The sequence below is a fragment of the Papio anubis genome, chromosome 4 (genome assembly GCF_008728515.1).
Source record: "Papio anubis isolate 15944 chromosome 4, Panubis1.0, whole genome shotgun sequence".
Taxonomy (NCBI): domain Eukaryota; kingdom Metazoa; phylum Chordata; class Mammalia; order Primates; family Cercopithecidae; genus Papio; species Papio anubis.
In genome coordinates, this window is record NC_044979.1 from 66,033,015 (window position 1) to 66,054,578 (window position 21,564).

The 21,564-nt window shown below is 40.3% G+C and overlaps 1 protein-coding gene across 7 annotated transcripts in view; it reads right to left on the reverse strand.

Annotated features, from left to right (window-relative positions):
* The window catches only part of KIAA1324L (KIAA1324 like), a 276,854-nt gene that overhangs the window by 177,271 nt on the left and 78,019 nt on the right, over positions 1 to 21,564 (reverse strand). For 6 of the 7 annotated variants that reach the window (XM_031665967.1, XM_031665964.1, XM_031665966.1 and 3 more), the window contains exon 2: positions 17,307 to 17,427. The exons of the other annotated variant lie outside the window; for it this stretch is intronic. In XM_031665967.1, coding sequence (XP_031521827.1) covers positions 17,307 to 17,427 — 121 coding nt within the window. The remainder of the gene's footprint in view (positions 1 to 17,306; positions 17,428 to 21,564) is intronic. 7 annotated transcript variants of the gene reach the window in all.

The following is a 21,564-nucleotide window of genomic DNA, read 5'->3' on the forward strand; positions in this document are numbered from 1 at the left end:
ATTTGTGGGGAAATATAAAGTAAATCAATTCCAGAATCAAGACAAGCCAATATGTCTATTTTTCTTCAATGGGTTAGTCTTGTTTAAATAAGATAAATAAGGTTCAAACCACAGACATTCTTATATTGACTACATGCTGATGCTCTTGCAACTGTTCTTACTATTACTCACTGCCATTAAGGGTAACACAAAGAAAGAGAACAATGCTTAGTGTGTGTACCTCACAAATAAGTTCTATTTCTATCTCTCATTTAGCCAATTAATTATGATTACAGATAATTAAAACTTTAAGTGCCTGCCAGATTTATTATCATTCTTTTCACACACACACAAAAAGCAGAAAATGGCATCTAAGAGAGACTGAACAGCATATTGAATCCAGCAAATCTCAGAGTTTCTTCCTCCTTAAGTACCAGTGATAAGGACAGCACTTGAACACTGTCCTTTTAAGTTGTTATTTGTGAAATTCTTACAGAGGAAAAAGTAATCTATAATTCTCATTTTATAAAAATAAAAGTGTGATAGGGAAAGTCAAACAGTACACTAAAACAGGCCATTTCTTGCTGATATTCTCTTATTCACAGTAAGACAGATTTGTCCGCTGGCTGAAGGGAGTTCTTGTTCTAATTGGGATTTTTTTTTTTTCAATCCTGAGGGTATTTTTCATGACAAAATATACAAGGCAACAATGAAAGCTGGTTGTGAGTACATCAACTATCTGTCATGTTCAATTTAAGGCTGGAGGAGGAGAAAGGAAGGTAACACTGTCCAAATACTAACAGTAGCAGACATTGCAATATTCCTATCAGAAGAGAATATTCATTAGCATTAGAAGATATATTAGGATATATTAGTATTGCACTATAATTCACAAGTTATGTGATTTGAAGCATGATTTGATCACAGAATGAATAAATCTGTGACATGTAATAACAACAATTAAAACCATCAGAATCACCAAAAGAGACCTTTGACATTATCTGATCTAAACCGCCCCAATTTAGATTCCAAGTTTCTTCTTCTGTATAATCATAAGCAATCCAGTTCAACTTTTCTACAGTTTCTAGTAGCAGACTTTCTAACAGACTCCATGACTCTCTACCCAATAACCCCACGGTTACCATGAAGTCAGAAGATTTTACTATAACTAAACTGAGAAAAATCCACTGTCTTCAAGTGAAAAAGAATAGCATTAGAAAAGAACTTGGCAGAAAAAAAGAAAAAAAATAAAACAAAAATAAAAGGAAAAAAATCAACTCTGCCTTAAAAGTCACAGACGTGAGTTCTAGCTCCAGCAGTCACTTAGCCATCTGAAGTAACAGATACAAAGCTGCTACGTCAGCTCTGAAGTGGCATGATAAAATTATCAGAACTGAAATCTTAAAGCCCAATCCCACCAATAACAATTTTTAATTTTTCACTAAGAGTTGGGGGTGAAGTTGTAGGACATAGGGATATAATTTGCAAGTTATTTGTGAAATTCTCAGAGAAGAAAGAGAAACCTGTTTTCATCTTTCATTTTACGAAAACAAAAGTGAGATGGAGATACACAGAAGAGTACAGTAATATGAACCCGTTCTAGCTAGCATTTCCTCACTCACTGTTCCCTGAAAAGACTAAATAGTGAAAAGTACTGCCTCTGTCTCTCTGAAAACTAATTTCACATCCAACATCCTTTCCAGTGGGTCTTCACATGGCCCTATCAAGTGGAAGTATATGATTATCACTGCACTTCTTAGGACTTATCAGCCAGAAGCTCGAGAATTTAAAAGCAGAAGCCAACTCCTGGCAGGAAAACTGATCCGTGTGACACCACAGATAGTAATCCCCATTAAATTAGCAGAGGCTAGATTTAAAGCTCCTATCTTTTTATAAGAAAAGCTAACTAAGGAATTTTCAATCTGCGAAAGAAAAAAATAGAAACGTATTTTATTGCAGCTTCTTGACGTCAATGTTTGATGGGGGAGGGGACAAATCTCAGTTCCCTGGGCACAGGATGACACAAGGCTTACAGAAAAAAAGACAACAGCGAAGGTCAAGGGAAGAAAAATGTTCAGAGTACGTGATGAGGTCACCCAAGGGGGCAAAACAATGCATCCGTGAAATCAGTTTTCTCAAGTTCCAATTATGCCGTACCACTTTGGTTCTTATCATCCTAAACTTTTCCTCATCCTTAGAAAGTGTCAGTCACCTTCTACTTCTTGATAGTCTCTGACTTTGGTTCTGCAGTTTTGAGGGCTGAGTTTTCTCATCTCCTCATAAAACACTTTTTTCAAAGAAGTTCCCTCAACCATAGCTCCCATCAAACAATACGATTGACCTAAAGTCTGATTTTCAGCTTTTCTCAACTGTTTTCATCTCATTTCCCAATCTGATTAATTCTAACCTTTCAGCTACCACTTGTGTGTTACTGAGGAGGTTTAACTTTGTCTTTGCACACTTGGAACTCAACGCAGCAACATTCCAACTAAGCCTTCTGAGGACAAAATATTTGACAGCATTTTGTATATCAATTTGTCCCTTTATGTATAGAATAAATTTTTACAAATCTGATTAGACCTTTGTGTTTCACCTACAAAAATAAAACACTAAAGTTAGTCTCTAATTTGGTGGCACAAAAGTTATTCAATCTATAAACATTCCAGTGTCCTGCAGCTTTCTAAGGAGCCATGAAAGGATTACATATTCTATCCATAAGGAGTTTATTCTGCTCTAGGAAGAAATTCTATAGTTGGAAAAAGTGTCATTTTTTTCCTAATACCGATTAAACAATGAAAGGATATTCTGTGTATCAAGTACCAAGCAATATGCTAGGTTCAGGGGGGAAAAAAAAAAACCACAGGCTAATCAACTTATTATATATGAGGATATAGCAACAAACATCTCCTAAATTCTAAATGTCACTCTCTCATCTTTCTGAAAAATATAGACAATTAAGAATAAAATCTACTACCAGGTATGGTGTTAGGTACCTAGCTACTCAGGAAGCTGAGTCAGGAGGATCACTTGAGCCCAAGATTTTGAGACTACAGTAAATTATGATTGTACCTGTGAATAGCCACTGCACTCCAGCCTGGGCAGCATAGCAACACTCATCTCTAAAAAATTATTTTATTTTTATAAATATTTAATAAGAATACAATCTATAAAGAGAACATTAATCAATTAAAAATGACCTATAAAACAACATATCTGAGCCTTTAGATGTCATCTTTTAAAAAGTTCATTTATCACTCCAGCATATCAATTTGTGTCACATTTCTATCAAGAGGTAAATGTTAGGGGCATGCAGATGCCCCAGGATGGGGATAAGCACTTGTTCAATATATACTAGCAGTGTATTCCAAAGAGACAGTCCCCATAGACATTAAGAACATAGACCCAAATTCTAGGCTTCCTGGTTTCAAATCTCACTTCCCCCTTTGATCTAAATGTCTGACTCTGAGCTATTGTTTTAGTTTCCTAACTGCTTTTTAAAAAGTGGGGGGGAAAGGCAAGGTAATAAAAATATCTATTTTACAAGGATGATGTAATGACTAAATGAATTTGAATGAATGCAGGTAAAGCATTTACAGTTATACCCGGCATATAGCAAGTAAAGATTGGCTATTATTTTTTATTATTATTTCAGCTATTATTATTACTGTTGCTATATTATTATATAATTATGATTCCAGGACTGTAGATCACATTTATCACCTCACTTAACCCCCTTAACCACCTGTGAATGGCTGTCTCCAGGTCAAAGTCCAGAGTCCTTGGTAGGACAGACAGGAGTCGGCCGATTGAGTTGCCAGAATCTCTGGCCCTTCCCACATTCTCCCTGAGTGCCAGCCATCCAGATCTCACAGAGCACCCAGGAAAACCAGATGCTGCTCCACTTGGCACCTTCATCCTGTTTCCAACATCTGGAATGTCGCTTGCATCAGGTTAAAGAACTTCTTCCTTCAGAATTCACCTCAGAGAGCCTCAGAGAATTAACATACATGGCTCAGGAAGTGTGATGCTTCCAGCTTTGTTCTTTTTGCTCAAAATTGCTTTGGCTATTCAGAATCTTTTGTGATTCCATATGAGTTTAGGATTTATTTTTATATTTCTAGAGATTCTTGAGATTTTAATAGAGATCGCATTAAATCTGCAGATGACTTTGGGTAGTAAGAATATTTTAATAATACTAAGTTTTCCAATCTATGAGCATGGGATGACTTTCATTTGAGTCTGCTTTCTTTAATCAGCGTTTACCATTTTCAATGCACAAGTCTGTCACCTCCTTGTTTAAGTTTATTCTTAAGTATTTCATTTTTTTGATGCTATTATACATAGGATTGTTTTCTTGATTTCTCTTCAGATAGTTCACTATTAGTGTACAGAAATGCAACTGTTTAAAGTTTATTTTGTATCTTACAGCTTTGCTGACTTTATTTACTAGTTCTAACAGGTTTTTGTGTATGTGTGTGGAGTCTCTAGGGTTTTCTACACATAAGATCTGCAGACAGAAATAATTTTGCTCCTTCCTTTCTGATGTGTACGCATTTTATTTCTTTTTCTTGCCTAATTGCTTTGGCTAGGACCTTCAGTATTATGTCGAATAGAAGTGGTGAAGGTGAACAGGCTCCTTGCCTTATGCCTGATCTTAGAAAAAAAAAGCTTTCCATTTTTCAAAACTGAGTATAATATTAGCTATGTGCTTGTCCTATGTGGCCTTTACTGTGTTGAGGTAATTTCCTTCTATGTCTAATGTTAAGAGTTTGTATCATAAAAGAGTACTGAATTTTGTCAAATGTTTTTTCTGCATTTATTGAGATGATCATGTGACTTTTGTCTTTCATCCTAATTATGTGGTATATCACATTGATTGAGCTGCATATGTTAACTCATTCTTGAATCCCAATGATAAATCCCACTTGGTCATGACATATTATTCTTTTAATGTGCTATTAAATTCAGTTTGCTATATTTTGCTCTAATCTTTACTTTTTCCCTCCTTAGGCCAGTTTTTAGCTTAGCAGTTTCTTCTTTTGCTAGTTCCTTGACTTGTAATGTTAGGCTGCTTGAAATATGTCTTTTCTTAATGTAGGTACTTATGCTATAAACTGCTTTTGCTGCATCAAATAAGTTTCAGTATTTTTTTGTTTCCATTTTCATTTGTCTCAAAATATTTTCTAATTTCCCTATGATTTTTTCTTTGACCCAATGGTTGTTTAAGAGTGTGGTTTAATTTTCATGTATTTATCAACTGTCCCATTTTCCTTTTGTTGTTGATTTCTGGTTTTACTCCACTGTAGTCAGAAAAAAATATTTGGAATGATTTCAGTCTTCTTAAATTTGTTAAGAATCATTTTGTGACCTAGTATATGATTTATCCTGGAGAATGTTTCATGTGTTTTAAAAGAACACGCATTCTGCTAGTTTTGGGTGGAATGTTCTATGCATACCTGTTAGGTTCATTTGGTCTATAAAGCTGTTTAAGTCTGCTGGTTTTGTTTTTGTTTGTTTGTTTGTTTTTGAGATGGAGTCTCACTCTGTCACCCAGGCTGGAATACAATGGCATAGTCTCAGCTCACTGCAACCTCTGCCTCCCAGGTTCAAGCAATTCTCCTGCCTCAGCCTCCCAAGTAGCTGGGACTACAGGTGCATGCCACCACATCTGGCTAATCTTTTGTATTTTTAGTCGAGACAGGGTTTTACCATGTTGGCCAGGCTGGTCTGGAACTCCTGACCTCATGATCCACCCGCCTCAGCCTCCCAAAGCACTGGGATTACAGGTGTGAACCACCGCACCTGGCCTGCTGTTTCTTTACTGATTTTTCTGTCTACATGATCTGTCCATTATCGTAAGTGGGATATTTTATTCTCCTACTGTTATCGTATTACAGTCTATTTTTCCCTTCAGAACTGCCAATGCTTGCTTTACATATTTAGATACTCTGATGTTGAGTGCATATATATTAATAATTAATTCTCTCTTCATGTTGAGTTGACCCTTTTATCATTATGTAATCAAACTTCCTTGTTCCTTGTGACAGTTTTTGACTTAAAGTCTATTTTGTGCAGATAGTGTAAGTCTGCTTATTTCTTAAGGTCCATTAAATATGGGTTATACCAATAGATTTGAGGGGAAAAAAGTCTGTATTCGATTTTTTTACTTGTCTGCATACAGCACTGTTTTATCTAAAACAACTAAATATTAGAAGTTTATAACCAATTATTCAAATACTAGACTATAAACATTTATATGCATAAATATATAAAAGTCATGTTTGAAGCCACATTAATTTACTATACTCTGTATGAGAAATACAAAAATAAACTATGCACACATATATACAACACATTATACACACATATATACACTTCTATATACATTTATATTTATGTATTACTTCATATGAATTATTGATTCACATTTTCTAAATACTGAAGCACAAGATTAAACAAAGTCCCTAAGACTATGACTGATCTGATGCTTTCCTACCAAATGAAATTAAAGATATCTTAGTCATCTTCATTTAGAAAGTGGTGTGTTATATAGCTGAAGAACAAATCAATGGAAAAAATAGGAAAAGAACATGGTATACTAAGGTTGTACCTGAAATCATGGACTCAGATATATTTTAAAGAATAAGCAATTGAAGAGATAGACTCCCCAAATAAATGTGAGAATATAAAAGGAAGAAATATATTATGTTTATTTCCGCTTCAGAGTTCCAGACTTGTCGGAAAAATATGTAAAGGAACTCTCTCCCTACTTGTATCCCAGATCAGACCTTTATTTCTAAGGCTTGGTTTGAAGCAAAAGGGCTTTGTCCCAAATGAGAAAGAAAGAGAGAACATAGCCCAGGAAACCGCTCTATCCTCTCTGATGATCTAAGAACATCCAATGAACCTGAGAGGTTCAAGGAAAGATTTTAGAAGCCATTGTTCTTCAAGAATAAATGAGGAGAATGACCCAACAGTGAAGAAGAGATGGATTGGAACAGGGGTTATATCCCTTTGGTTTGAGATTAAAACAAAGAGTGTTGTGGTTCAGAAACGGCATGCTACTTGCAAGACCTTGAATGATGGATGATGCCCACAGATGCTAAACTCTTGGCACCACAGCCTTGAGAGAAGTGCCAATGTTTCCCATGGCTGAGCCTGGAGCTAGCAGAGAGGAGAGAGATGAGATCATCTCAGTGGCCTGCCACAGCAACTGATGAGTTCTCCACAGCAGAGAGGACAAAAGGACAATGGGGAGCAGTGTCAATTAACAACCAGAAGCCTCTTCATGCTATTTCCTGAGCCCTGTAAGCTTCAGCGTCACATATACCCCAGGGTTCTAGAACAACAAAAACTGATACTTGACTTCTCATTAACTTCATTCAGAGGAGCCTTGCAGCCAGATCTTATGTAATCATTAAAAAACAAATGTATAATATAGCTTGCCAATCAATTCTCTGAAAAAATTTACAACTGCTTCATAAACATTCCTATAATCCCTTTCCTCAGGAAAGGCCTCCCCTACTGCTTCTTCCTGAGAAAGAAGAAAAGAGATACTCAATTACATTTTAAAGAATTTTTAACAATTCTCACAAAGGTCAAATTCTGGGTTTCATTTTATTTTGAGACATTAAGATCTGTGTAAATCATGTTGCACACAATCACTCTCCTAAATATTCTTCACTTACTTGAAGCTGCTGTGTTCCACTACTTAATTTTCTTTTTCTGTATGAATCAATTGGTGGGTCCACCACTGAGTTTTATGTCACCCTTATGCTGACGTGGAAGTTTCTCCAGGCTGCCATCTTCAAGTGGCAAGTTAACTCTGTCAGGCCTCTGAGCCAAAGCTAAGCCATCATATCCCCTGTGACCTGTAGGTACACATCCAGATGGCCAGTTCCTGCCTTAACTGATGACATTCCACCACAAAAGAAGTGAAAATGGCCTGTTCCTGCCTTAACTGATGACATTACCTTGTGAAATTCCTTTTCCTGGCTCTTCCTGGCTCAAAAGCTCCCCCACTGAGCACCTTGTGACCCCCACCCCTACCCACCAGAGAACAACCCCCTTTGACTGTAATTTTCCTTTACCTACCCAAATCCTACAAAACAGCCCCACCCCTATCTCCCTTCTCTGACTCTCTTTTTGGACTCAGCCCACCTGCACCCAGGTGAAATAAACAGCCATGTTGCTCATACAAAGCCTGTTTGGTGGTCTCTTCACACGGACGCGAGTGAAATTTGGTGCCGTGACTTGGATCGGAGGACCTCCCTTTGGAGATCAATCCCCTGTCTTCCTGCTCTTTGCTCCATGAGAAAGATCCACCTACGACCTCAGGTCCTCAGACCAACCCGCCCAAGGAACATCACACCAATTTTAAATCAGGTAAGCAGCCTCTTTTTACTCTCTTCTCTAACCTCTCTCACTATCCCTCAACCTCTTTCTCCTTTCAATCTTGGTGCCACACTTCAATCTCTCTCTTCTCTTAATTTCAGTTCCTTTCCTTTTCTCCTAGAGACAGGAGACACATTTTATCCTGGACCCAAAACTCCGGCGCCGGTCACGGACTCAGGAAGACAGTCTTCCCTTGGTGTTTAATCACGTGGGGACACTTGCCTGATTGTTCACTCACATATCAGAGGTGTCTGACCACACAGGGACACCTGCCTTGGTCCTTCACCCTGAGCGGCAAGCACCACTTTTCTGGGGGGGCAAGAACCCCCCAACCCCTTCTCTCCCTATCTCTACCCTTTCTCCGCTTTTCTGGGGGGCAAGAACCCCCCAACCGCTTATCTCCGTGTCTCTACCCCTTTCCCACTTTTCTGGAGGGCAAGAACCCCCCAACCCCTTATCTCCATGTCTCTACCCCTTCTCCACTTTCCTGGGGGGCAAGCACGCCACACTCCTTCTCTCCATGTCTCTGCTCTCTCTTTTCTCTAGGCTTGCCTCCTTCACTATGGGTAACCTTCCACCCTCCATTCCTCCTTCTTCTCCCTTAGCCTGTGTTCTCAAGAACTTAAAATCTTTTCAACTCACACCTGACCTAAAACCTAAACGCCTTATTTTCTTCTACAATGCCGCTTGACACCAATACAAACTCGACAGTGGTTCCAAATAGCCAGAAAATGGCACTTTCGATTTTTCCATCCTACAAGATCTAAATAATTCTTGTCATAAAATGGACAAACAGTCTGAGGTACCTAACGTCCAGGCATTCTTTTACACATCAATCCCTCCCTAGTCTCTGTTCCCAATGCAACTTGTCCCAAATCTTCCTTCTTTCCCTCCCTCCTGTCCCCTCAGTCCCAACCCCAAGCGTCGCTGAGTCTTTCTTTTTCTTTTTTTTTTTTTTTTTTTTGAGATGGAGTCTCGCTCTGTCGCCCAGGCTGGAGTGCAGTGGCCGGATCTCAGCGCACTGCAAGCTCCGCCTCCCGGGTTTACGCCATTCTCCTGCCTCAACCTCCCGAGTAGCTGGGACTACAGGCGCCCGCCACCTCGCCCGGCTAGTTTTTTGTACTTTTTAGTAGAGACGGGGTTTCACCGGGTTAGCCAGGATGGTCTCGATCTCCTGACCTTATGATCCGCCCATCTCGGCCTCCCAAAGTGCTGGGATTACAGGCTTGAGCCACCGCGCCCCGCCGTTGCTGAGTCTTTCTGATCTTCCTTTTCTACAGACCCATCTGACCTCTCCCCTCCTCACCAGGCTGAGCTACATCCCAATTCTTCCTCAGCCTCTGCTCCTCCACCCTATAATCCTTTTACCACCTCCCCTCCTCACACCCAGTCCGGCTTACAGTTTCGTTCCACGACTAGCCCTCCGCCACCTGCCCAGCAATTTCCTCTTAAAAACGTGGCTGGAGCTAAAGGCATAGCCGAGGTTAATGCTCCTTTTACTTTATTCAATCTCTCCCAAATTAGTTAGCATTTAGGCTCTTTTTCATCAAATATGAAAAACCCAGCCCAGTTCATGGCCCATCTAGCAGCAACCCTGAGACGCTTTACAGCCCTAGACCCTGAAAGGTCAGAAGGCTGTCTTATTCTCAATATGCATTTTATTTTATTACCCAATCTGCTCCTGACATTAAATAAAGCTCCAAAAATTAAATTCCGGCCCTCATACCCCACAACAGGACTTAATTAACCTCACCTTCAAGGTGTACAATAACACAGTAGAGGCAGCCAAGTAGCAACATATTTCTGAGTTGCAATTCCTTGCCTCCACTGTGAGAGAAACCACAGCCACATCTCCAGCACACGAGAACTCCAAACTCCTGAACCACAGCTGCCAGGGGTTCCTCCAGAACCTCCTCCCCCAGGAGCTTGCTACAAGTGCCGGAAATCTGGCCACTGGGCCAAGGAATGTCCGCAGCCTGGGATTCCTCCTAAGCTGTCTCCCATCTGTGCGGGACCCCACAGAAAATTAGACTGTTCAACTCGCCCAGCAGCCACGCCCAGAGCCCCTGGAACTCTAGCCCAAGGCTCTCTGACTCCTTCCCAGATCTTCTCAGCTTAGCAGCTGAAGACTGACACTGCCCCATCGCCTCAGAAGCCTTCAGGACCATCACAGACGCTCTAGGTAACTCTCACAGTGGAGGGTAAGTCCGTCCCCTTCTTAATCAATACGGAGGCTACCCACTCCACATTACATTCTTTTCAAAGGGCCTGTTTCCCTTGCCCCGATAACTGTTGTGGGTATTGACGTCCAAGTTTCTAAACCTCTTAAAACTCCCCAACTCTGGTGCCAACTTGGATAACATTCTTTTATGCACTCTTTTTTAGTTATCCCCACCTGCCCAGTTCCCTTATTAGGCCGAGACATTTTAACCAAATTATCTGCTTCCCTGACTATTCCTGGGCTACAGCCACATCTCATTGCCACCCTTCCTCCCAACCCAAAGCCTCCTTTTCATCTTCCTCTCGTATCCCCCCACCTTAACCCACAAGTATAGGACATCTCTACTCCCTCCCTGGCAACCGATCACATTCCCATTACCATCCCATAAAACCTAATCACCCTTACCCTGCTCAATGCCAATATCCCATCCCACAGCACGCTTTCAAAGGATTAAAGCCTGTTTTCACTCACCTGCTACAGCATGGGCTTCTAAAACATATAAACTCTCTTTACAATTCCTCGATTTTACCTGTCCTAGACCCAGACAAGCCTTACAGGTTAGTTCAGGATCTGCACCTTATCAACCAAATTGTCTTGCCTGTCCACCCTGTGGTGCCAAACCCATATACTCTCCTATCCTCAATACCTCCCTCCACAACCCATTATTCTGTTCTGGATCCCAAAGATGCTTTCTTTACTATTCCTTTGCACCCTTCATCGCGGCCTCTCTTCACTTTCACTTGGACTGACCCTGACACCCATCAGGCTCAGCAAATTACCTGGGCTGTACTGCCACAAGGCTTCACAGACAGCCTCCATTACTTCAGTCAAGCCCAAATTTCTTCCTCATCTGTTACCTATCTCAGCATAATTTTTTTTTTTTCTTTTTTTTGAGACAGAGTCTTGCTCTGTCGCCCGGGCTGGAGTACAGTGGAGTACAGTGGCCGGATCTCAGCTCACTGCAAGCTCCGCCTCCCGGGTTTACGCCATTCTCCTGCCTCAGCCTCCCGAGTAGCTGGGACTACAGGCGCCCGCCACCTCGCCCGGCTAGTTTTTTGTATTTTTTAGTAGAGACAGGGTTTCACCGTATTAGCCAGGATGGTCTCGATCTCCTGACCTCGTGATCCACCCGTCTCGGCCTCCCAAAGTGCTGGGATTACAGGCTTGAGCCACCGCGCCCAGCCTCAGCATAATTCTTATAAAAACACATGTGATCTCCCTGCTGATTGTGTCCAACTAATCTCCCAAACCCCAATCCCTTCTACAAAACAACAACTCCTTTCCTTCCTAGGCATAGTTAGTATGGTCAAAATTCTTACACAGAGCTGGGATCATGCCCTGTAGCCTTTCTGTCCAAACAACTCGACCTTACTGTTTTAGCCTAGCCCTCATGTCTGCATGCAGTGGTTGCTGCTGCTTTAATATTTTTAGAGGCCCTAAAAATCACAAACTGTGCTCAATTCACTCTCTACAGTTCTCATAACCTCCAAAATCTATTTTCTTCTTCCCATATGATGCATATACTTTCTGCTCCCCGGCTCCTTCAGCTATACTCACTCTTTGTTGAGTCTCCCACAATTACCATTGTTCCTGGCCCAGACTTCAATCCAGCCTTCCACATTATTCCAAATACCACACCTGACCCCCATGACTGTATCTCTCTGATCCACCTGACATTCACCCCATTTCCCCATATTTCCTTCTTTCCTGTTTGCTGGCTATGCTATAGTATCTTCCACACCTGTCATTGAGGCTACGGCTCTGCCCCTCTCCACTACCTCTCAGCAAGCTGAACTAGTTGCCTTAACTCAGGCCCTCCCTCTTACAAAAGGACTACGTGTCGATATTTATACTTACTCTAAATATGCCTTCCATATTCTGCACCGCCATGCTGTTATATAGGCTGAAAGAGGTTTCCTCACCAGCAAGGGTCCTCCATCATTAATGCCTCTTTAATAAAAACTCTGTTCAAGGCCACTTTACTTCCAAAGGAAACTGGGGTCATTCGCTGCAAAGGCCATCAAAAGGCATCAGATCCCATTGCTCTAGGCAACGCTTATTCTGATAAGGTGGCTAGACAAGCAGCTAGCATTCCAAATTCTGTCCCTCACGGCCAGTTTTTCTCCTTCACGTTGGTCACTCCTACCTACTGCCCCGCTGAAACTTCTACCTATCAATCTCTTCCCACACAAGACAAATGGTTCTTCCAGCCTCACAGGCCCATTCTATTCTGTCGTCATTTCAAACCTCTCCCATGTAGGTTACAAGCCGCTAGGCCGTCTCTTAGAACCTCTCATTTCCTTTCCATCATGGAAATCTATCCTCAAGGAAATCACTTCACAGTGTTCCATCTGCTATTCTACTACCCCTCAGGGATTGTTCAGGGCCCCTCCCTTTCCTACACATCAAGCTCTGGGATTTGCCCCTGCCCAGGACTGGCAAATTGACTTTATTCACATGTCCAGAGTCAAAAAATTAAATTCCTCTTAGTCTGGGTAGACACTTTCACTGGATAGGTAGAGGCCTTTCCTACAAGGTCTGAGAAGGCCACCACGGTAATTTCTTCCCTTCTGTCAAACATAATTCCTCAGTTTGGCCTTCCCAACTCTATACAGTCTGATAGCGGACCGGCCTTTACTAGTCAAATCACCCAAGCAGTTTTTCAGGCTCTTGGTATTCAGTAAGACCTTCATACCCCTTACAGTCTCAATCTTCAAGAAAGGTAGAACAGACTAATGGTCTTTTAAAAACACACCTCACCAAGCTCAACCACCAACTTAAAAAGGACTGGACAATACTTTTACCACTTGCCCTTCTCAGAATTCAGGCCTGTCCTGAGAATGCTACAGGGTACAGCCCATTTAAGCTCTTGTATAGACGCTCCTTTTTATTAAGCCCCAGTCTCATTCCAGACACCAGACCAACCTAGACTGTGCCCCAAAAACTTGTCATCCCTACTATCTTCTGTCTAGTCATACTCCTATTCACTGTTCTCAACGACTCATAAATGCCCTGCTCGTTTATACTGCCAGTTTACACTGTTCCTCCAAGCCATCACAGCTGATATCTCCTAGTGCTATCCCTGAACCACCACTCTTAACTCCCTCTTAAAGTACATAAATAATCTTTGCTGGCAAGGCTATGCTGAACCTCCTTAGACACTGTCTAATTAGATGTCCCAGGTCCTCCCAATTCTTAGTCCTTTAATACCTGTTTTTCTCCTCTTATTCAGACCTGTGTCTTCTGCTTAGTTTTTCAACTCATACAAAGCCGCATCCAGGCCATCACCAATCATTCCATATGACAAATACTCCTTCTAATAACCCCACCATATTGCCTCTTACCACAAAATCTTCCTTCAGCTTAATCTTTCCCACTCTAGGTTCCCACGCCGCCCCTAATCCCTCTTGAAGCAGCCCTGAGAAACATCGCCCATTATCTCTCCATACCACCCAAAAAAAATTTTCGCCGCCCCAACACTTCAACACTATTTTGTTTTATTTCTCTTATTAAGAGAATAAATAAGAAGACTTCTTCTAAATAAGAAGACAGGAATGTCAGGCCTCTGAGCCAAAGTTAAGCCATCATATCCCCTGTGACCTGCAGGTACACATCCAGATAGCCAGTTCCTGCCTTAACTGATGACATTCCACCACAAAAGAAGTGAAAATGGCCTGTTCCTGTCTTAACTGATGACATTACCTTGTGAAATTCCTTTTCCTGGCTCTTCCTGGCTCAAAAGCTCCCCCACTGAGCACCTTGTGACCCCCACCCCTGCCTGCCAGAGAACAACCCCCTTTGACTGTAATTTTCCTTTACCTACCCAAATCCTACAAAATGGCCCCACCCCATCTCCCTTCACTGACTCTCTTTTCCGACTTAGCTCGCCTGCACCCAGGTGAAATAAACAGCCATGTTGCTCATACAAAGCCTGTTTGGTGGTCTCTTCACATGGACGCGAGTGAAAAACTCAGTGGGTAAGACACAGGCTCTAGAATCAGACATGTCTGTTTTTGAATCCTAGACCTGCCACGTCTGGGCTATATGACATAAAGTAAATTACTTCACCACTTGAAGTCTGAGTTTCCTTTTTAATAAAATGGAAACACTGATCCTAGTTATCTGAGAGGGCTGTTGTAAGGATACAATGGGATAATGACATAAAGCTCCAAGCACAATGTTTGGCACATAATCAGTACTTGAGAAATGGTAGTTATTGTTAGCAATAGAAAACCTAAGCTCCTGAAGAAATATCCAGTTACTATGATACTGCCTTCAGCAGCCAAACACTAATGACTAGTTTAAGTGACACAGTTAAAGTTATGAATTGTGCTTCTAAGTTGCTTAAGCCTATTAACTTACTTGTGAGTTTTAAAACAATTTGTCTTTAACACAAGCAAATGTTCACAGATCTAAGGCCAGACTGACAAATTCCAGATCAAATGTAAGTATACTATACAGGAATACATGGAAATTCAGATTTCAGACAAATACAAAGATAAAAAATGTACCAGCCAAAAGTATTATTATTTTTGAAGTATTATCACAAAAGTATTATCATTTTTAAAGCAAGAATCATTTTTAAGGTAAGTAATAACTAATAGTGACCTGATTAGTAGTCAGAATTTTCACAGAAGTGCTTGCTAGAGTGTCAGATTCAAAATGTTATCTGTGGAACCTTACTGTATATAATGAGCAAAAATGTCTCTGGCAACATTTAATTAAAACTAATTCCTATGCAGGCATCAATTCTGTAACAGAGTTGACCCTTAGCCAACAAATGTAATCAGTGCTATGCTGATAAGTATTTAAAATCCAGCTCCCAAGGGAAGGGAGACCCTCAATTTGTAGTGTTCGCTAGTTTTTATGGGTACAATACTCCACAATGGCCTATTTCCAGCTAACGATCAGTTCTCAAAAGCCAGCGCTAGCCAAGACCACCATACCACCTAGATATGAAGTTGGCATTCAAAATGGTTAGGCGGTCCACCTGAATAGGGCTGTTTACAAGGAAACCAAGGAATTAGCCCACAAATGAAAAGTAAACATAGGTAAATGATATATAGATTTTTCTAGGCAAGTGACTGAAGCAAATTCACAATGGGCTAATTACATAGGTATGATTCAGGCTCTGTTTCCCTTTCAACCACATTGCTCTGTCACTGAGAGCTCATCTGCCCTCTGCACTAGTGGTTTCACACACCTCAGTCTTGTAGCAGCTTCTTCTATACAGACCCTCTTGTCTTTTAAGACTGTTGCTACACTGAAGCCTTCACCTGCCCACTTGAGGGCCTCTCAGGTTCTCCCTGAATTCACTCATTAATATCATTCACCAGGAAATAATGGTATTTTCTCTGACTTTCCTCATAAGATTATTGCAGTTTCCCTTTTATCAGTAAATCTACAAACTATGCTAAAAACTCCTCCAGCTAGTAACAGAGGAATGCTCTCTATGAACAGGAAGAAATTAGTTATCCACTTAACAATTTGCTTACCTGATCTTTTATTTGGGAACAGAAAAACTGAGCTTTTAAGAATACTACCTGGAAGACTGCAGGAAAACCCAAATACATTCCCTCTCTTTTATTTCCAGCTTCGAACTTTAGTCCACCCCCTCGACTATTTTGCTGCAGGAACCCCTAACTCACTAAATTAAAGGATTTTTAAAAGTAAAGTTTTAAATGAAAATAAATTTACATTTATTTCATATTTCTCTGTTAATTTATAATGTTGTACTTCAAACCTGTTTAACTCCCAAAAGACAAGCTGTTGAATGTGAAATTCAGCAATTCTATAACCTCTCTGTAGGTTATACTAAAAAAAAAAAATTAAGTTATTTCTATGGCTAAAAAAAATATCCATTGCAAGATGACAGAGTTCTGTGGATGGATGGTGGTAATGATAGTAAACAATATGAATATATTTAATGCCCCTGAACTAGACACTTAAAAATGGTGATGATGCCATGGAATACTATGCAGCCATAAAAAAGGATGAGTTTGTGTCCTTTGTAGGGACATGGATGCAGCTGGAAACCATCATTCTTAGCAAACTATCACAAGAACAGAAAACCAAACACTGCATGTTCTCACTCATAGGTGGGAACTGAACAATGAGATCACTTGGACTCTGGAAGGGGAACATCATACACCGGGGCCTATCATGGGGAGTGGGGAGCGGGGAGGGATTGCATTGGGAGTTATACCTGATGTAAATGACAAGTTGATAGGTGCAGCACACCAACATGGCACAAGTATACATATGTAACAAACCTGCACGTTATGCACATATACCCTAGAACTTAAAGTATAATAATAATGATAAACAAATTTAAAAAAAAAAATGGTGATGATGGTCAATTTTAAGTTATGCGTATTTCAACATAATTTTTTAATTTTATAAAAACATTTTTAAAATAAGAACAAATCCATTAATAAGAAAGTCTGCCACTCTGCCCTCCCATGGTTTCAAATAAGAGAATAGATTTTTTAAAAATAATAATAATATTCTTTAATATTGCCTTTGTCTCATTACCGACTTGAGATATAAGGGCATCTAGTGATGAGAAAGGCTGCATTTATTCTGCTAGATATCAATGCCATATGCTCACTTTTGTAAGGTCTCCTACATTCATTATAATTAACACCTAGGGCTAATATGAAGAGGTAATTGTTTAATCAAGAAAACAAATGGTCAAAAAGACAAAACATACTGCATTCTTTGCCTCTCACTGGGTCAGGCAGGCCAGAGCAGTCCACTGCAGAATTTGGAATGGCAACTCTCCACCTGGAGCCACTGCTATCACATTCCGTATATTCAAAGTGATAATCTTTCTGCAAACAATCACAAAAACAAGCCTTTGTTAGAGCCAATTCTAACGGGACAACTGTGCTTTCTCTATCACCCCAAGCCCCTGTTTCCAAGCTGTACCCTCTCCTTGATCCTCCCCCAACCCACCCACACCAAGCAGCTTATTGATCAAAGAGGTATGCTGCTAGACACAGAGTAGGTGCTGAGGAGATGATGCAGGACAGGACAGTCAATGCTGTCAGGTTGTGACCATTATCCTTTCACCTCATCCATCCAGAAAAGCTACAGCACACTTCCCTATCTCTTGCAGGCTTTTTAAGCTCTGAAAAACTGATAGATGTGAGTAGGAGAAAGAGCAGAATAACACTAGGAATTTGACTACTGTCACTGTCCCATGTGTTTCAACGAAAGAAACAAGAGAACCATTTCCATTGACCTAATTCTCACTCTGTTTAAAATCTAACAGAAGGTGTAAAAATTAATCATCAAATACTAATAAAAGACTACAAGTTTTTAAAGTAGCTCTCCCAGTCTTAATAAACATGTACCACAGCAGGCTGCCATCAATTACAGACTATTAAAATTGACCATTAATTACAACTGCCAAATTAAAACCAACCCCCAACCCACCTCTCTCCAGCCTTTAGTTGTTTTGAAATTCTCACAATGACCTCCCTTGGTCAGAGCACATTACACATAAGTGATATTTGAACTGAGTGGAACCCAAACAAAATATTATTGGAGCATTTTAAGAATGTGAAAAATTCCAAATCTACCCCAAATTATTTTCAGTTCAGTACCTTACTTATTCAATTCAATATCCTGCATGTGGCTATTCTGCTGCATCCACAGTTTTGCCTCCCTCACTGTGTCAATGACAAGTGAGAATAGAAACATCAAGCCACATCACCATGGAGAAATCAGGAATGAGAAGGCCATTGCCCTTGACCTTCTCTGCACAGCACACTTTGCTAACAATGACTCTCCTAATTTTAACATTTTTTGAAATCTAGATAAGCTGAGATTTCCCAAATCATCAAGTCTGGGTTCCCTTTTGTTTAACAGTTCTTCCCTCAGTGCATGTTGCTTCTCTCATAATTACTATAAGCAACAAGAAGAACCCACGCCATTCCTTCAGCACTTTGCTTGGAAATCTGCTCAGCTAAATATCCAAGCTCATCTTCTAAGTTTTGCTTTCCACAAAAACATAGGACCTCAATTTTGCTAAGCTTTCTGCCACTATATTAAAGGGGTCACCTTTCCTCCAATTTCCTGAAGGAAATATTGGAATAAATATTTATTTATTTATTTATGAGACATTCCTCTTTTCTTGCTGGGCCCTCACTAGTATCACTTTTAATATTTTTAAAAATATTCTGCTTATGACAATTTACATATTCTTTAAGATGATACAGACATTTTCTGCCATGCTTCTCACTTCCTCCTGAGCCTTCACGGGCAGTCTCTAAAATCCACATTTCTACCAACAATCTGTTCAAGGCCATCTAGACTTTACTAGCATGCACCTCAAAATTCTCCCAGCCTCTGCCCAGTTTATCCAATTCTAAAGCCACATTCCCATTTGTAGGTGTTTGTTACAACAGCACTTCCCTTCCAGGTACCAAAATCTGTATTCATTTCCCATAACAGCTGTAATAAATTAGCAGAAACTTAGCAACTTAAAACAACAGAAATATATTCTCTCACAGTTCTGGAGGCTGGAAGTTCAAAAGCTGTATTACAAGGCTGATCAAGGTATCGCCAGGCCGTACTCTCTTAGGCAGCTCCAGGGGAGAATCCACTCCTTGGCCCTTCCAGGTTCTGGTGGCTGCCTGCACTTACTGCCTTGTGGCTTCATCACTCCTGTCTCTGCCTCTGTGGTACCATTGCCTTCTCCTCCTCTTGTGAAAGCATTCAGGGCCCATCATAGTAAACTCACTTTCTCAAGATTCTCACTTTAAGTCTTCAAAGTCCTATTTTGTCATATAAAAATAATATTTACAGGTTCTGGGGATCAGGACTTGGATTTTTTGGAGGACAGGGGCAGCAGGAAGGAGTCTGACTCAGCCTACCACACCCTCCCATGGCAGAATAGCCTTGACCTGCCATGTATTTGCATAATGACTTTCTTGTTTCTCTTGTTCCTTGTTATTTGTATTAGAATGCATGTCTTGGCTAGGGGCTGTGCCTCAGCCCTGTAATCCCAGCACTTTGGGAGGCCAAGGTGGGCGGATCACTTGAGGTCAGGAGTTTGAGAACAGCCTGGTCAACATGGTGAAACCGTGTCTCTACTAAAAGTACAAAAATTAGCCTGGTGTGGTGGTGTGCGCTTCCCAGCTACTCGGGAGGGTGAGGCATGAGAATCCCTTGAACGCTGGAGGCGGAGGTTGCAGGGAGCCGAGATTGAACCACCGCACTCCAGTCTAGGCAACAGAACGAGACTCTATCTCAAAAATAAAATAAAACAAACAAAATAAAATAAAATAAAATAAAAGTCTGTCTTATTTCCATGTTCCACTGAGAAGATTCTGGCCCCTGTATATCAAGTTTAGGTGATTTCTTATCATCCTAGCAAAATAATGATACTGTGAAGTCGTATGAATTTCAAATAAAGCAAGGTCTCTGAATAAAACAGGTAAGCTCCAAAAAACTTTCCTCCATCGCTGCCTCTGTTATTCAGCCTGCCAGTTGAGAACAGCAGTCAGAGAATAGCAATCAGAACACGGAAAAGGTATTATGTTTTCTGGCTGTAATGTTGGATGTCATGTGCCAATTAATTTTCCTAAGACTCCTTTATCCTATCTGCCTTCTCTAGATTACTCAAGGACTCTAAAAGGCTATTGTTACTATTGTTACCAAACTCTTAGGAGTTCAGCAGGAAGCTTTAATTTATTTCTTTATAATTTAAAAATACTGAAATGCAAACCTATTTCATGCAAAGGACAGACCTTGGGGTCAGGGATTTAGATTGCAGCCCAAATCAAATGGGTTTTATTTTAAATTATTTAATAGGCTACTTCATTTGGGCTGGCAACAAATAAAAAAAGAAAAATTTGCTTCTAAACTCAATCCTTAAATCCATAGAAAGATCTAACAAACACTGTGGTACAGTAAAATTGCTAAAGGTACAATGTATATTTTCCAAATATTCTGAATGGCATTCAGGGTACTGAACAAAGAGAAGTACAGCACATATGCTTTCAGATTTATAGGTAACACCCCAAAACTCTAACCATAGATGCAAATAAACATTGAGCACTTAAAACTGGTCCCTTGGAAATGGAAATTTTCTAGTATTAAAGGATAATTTAAAAGAAAAAGTAGATTATTTCTCATACAAATAGAAAATTAATACATGTCAAAAATGTTGTCATTATTTAGCAAGTCAGTCAGTAAGATGTTATCACCAATTCAAAGGAGAATTTGAAGGACACACCAAAACAGGCAATTAGGAAGGTGAAATGAATTTATTGGGAGATGCAAAACTGGTAAATATCCAGAGGGTAATAATCAATTGCATTTCAAAGGATAAAATACATTTTCATTTCTATGGACAAAAACTATTTGTATTACTATCAGTTACCTACAACACAGCATTCTAAAATAATCCAAAGATAATGAAAGGTGCAGGCTGCTATAGAAACTGATCATTCTGAAAGGTGCACTAAAAAGCACATCCAGTAATCTTTTCCACCTATTTTAGCATGCTTCACAGTTTTTCTTGACAAGAGGAAAATTCTTGACAATTTTCCCTACACTTCAGGGCTTCTGACAGTTTATCAACAAACACATTGATATGAGTCAGAGCACACTCCAAACAACAGAACCTCAGCTCACAAGCCACACTCTCCAAATTATAAACTGAAAGAAGTGCCTGGGCCCATGCCAACTCAAAGGATGGCAGTTATTTAGACATTCTGCAAAGCGCAGAATGCTGGGGTGTGGAGACACTGCCCCAAATAATCAAACAGTAAAATTCCCTATAAACCTTGCATTGTAAATATATGGAAACCAGGAAACACTCCAAGAAGAAATAGAGCATGGAATTACTCCTGATCACAAAACACTTAAGGGAAAACTACTCTTCCATATAAATCATGGCACACCACACAGACACGAACTTGCACACACTGACATGCACATGCACAAATCAAAGTACA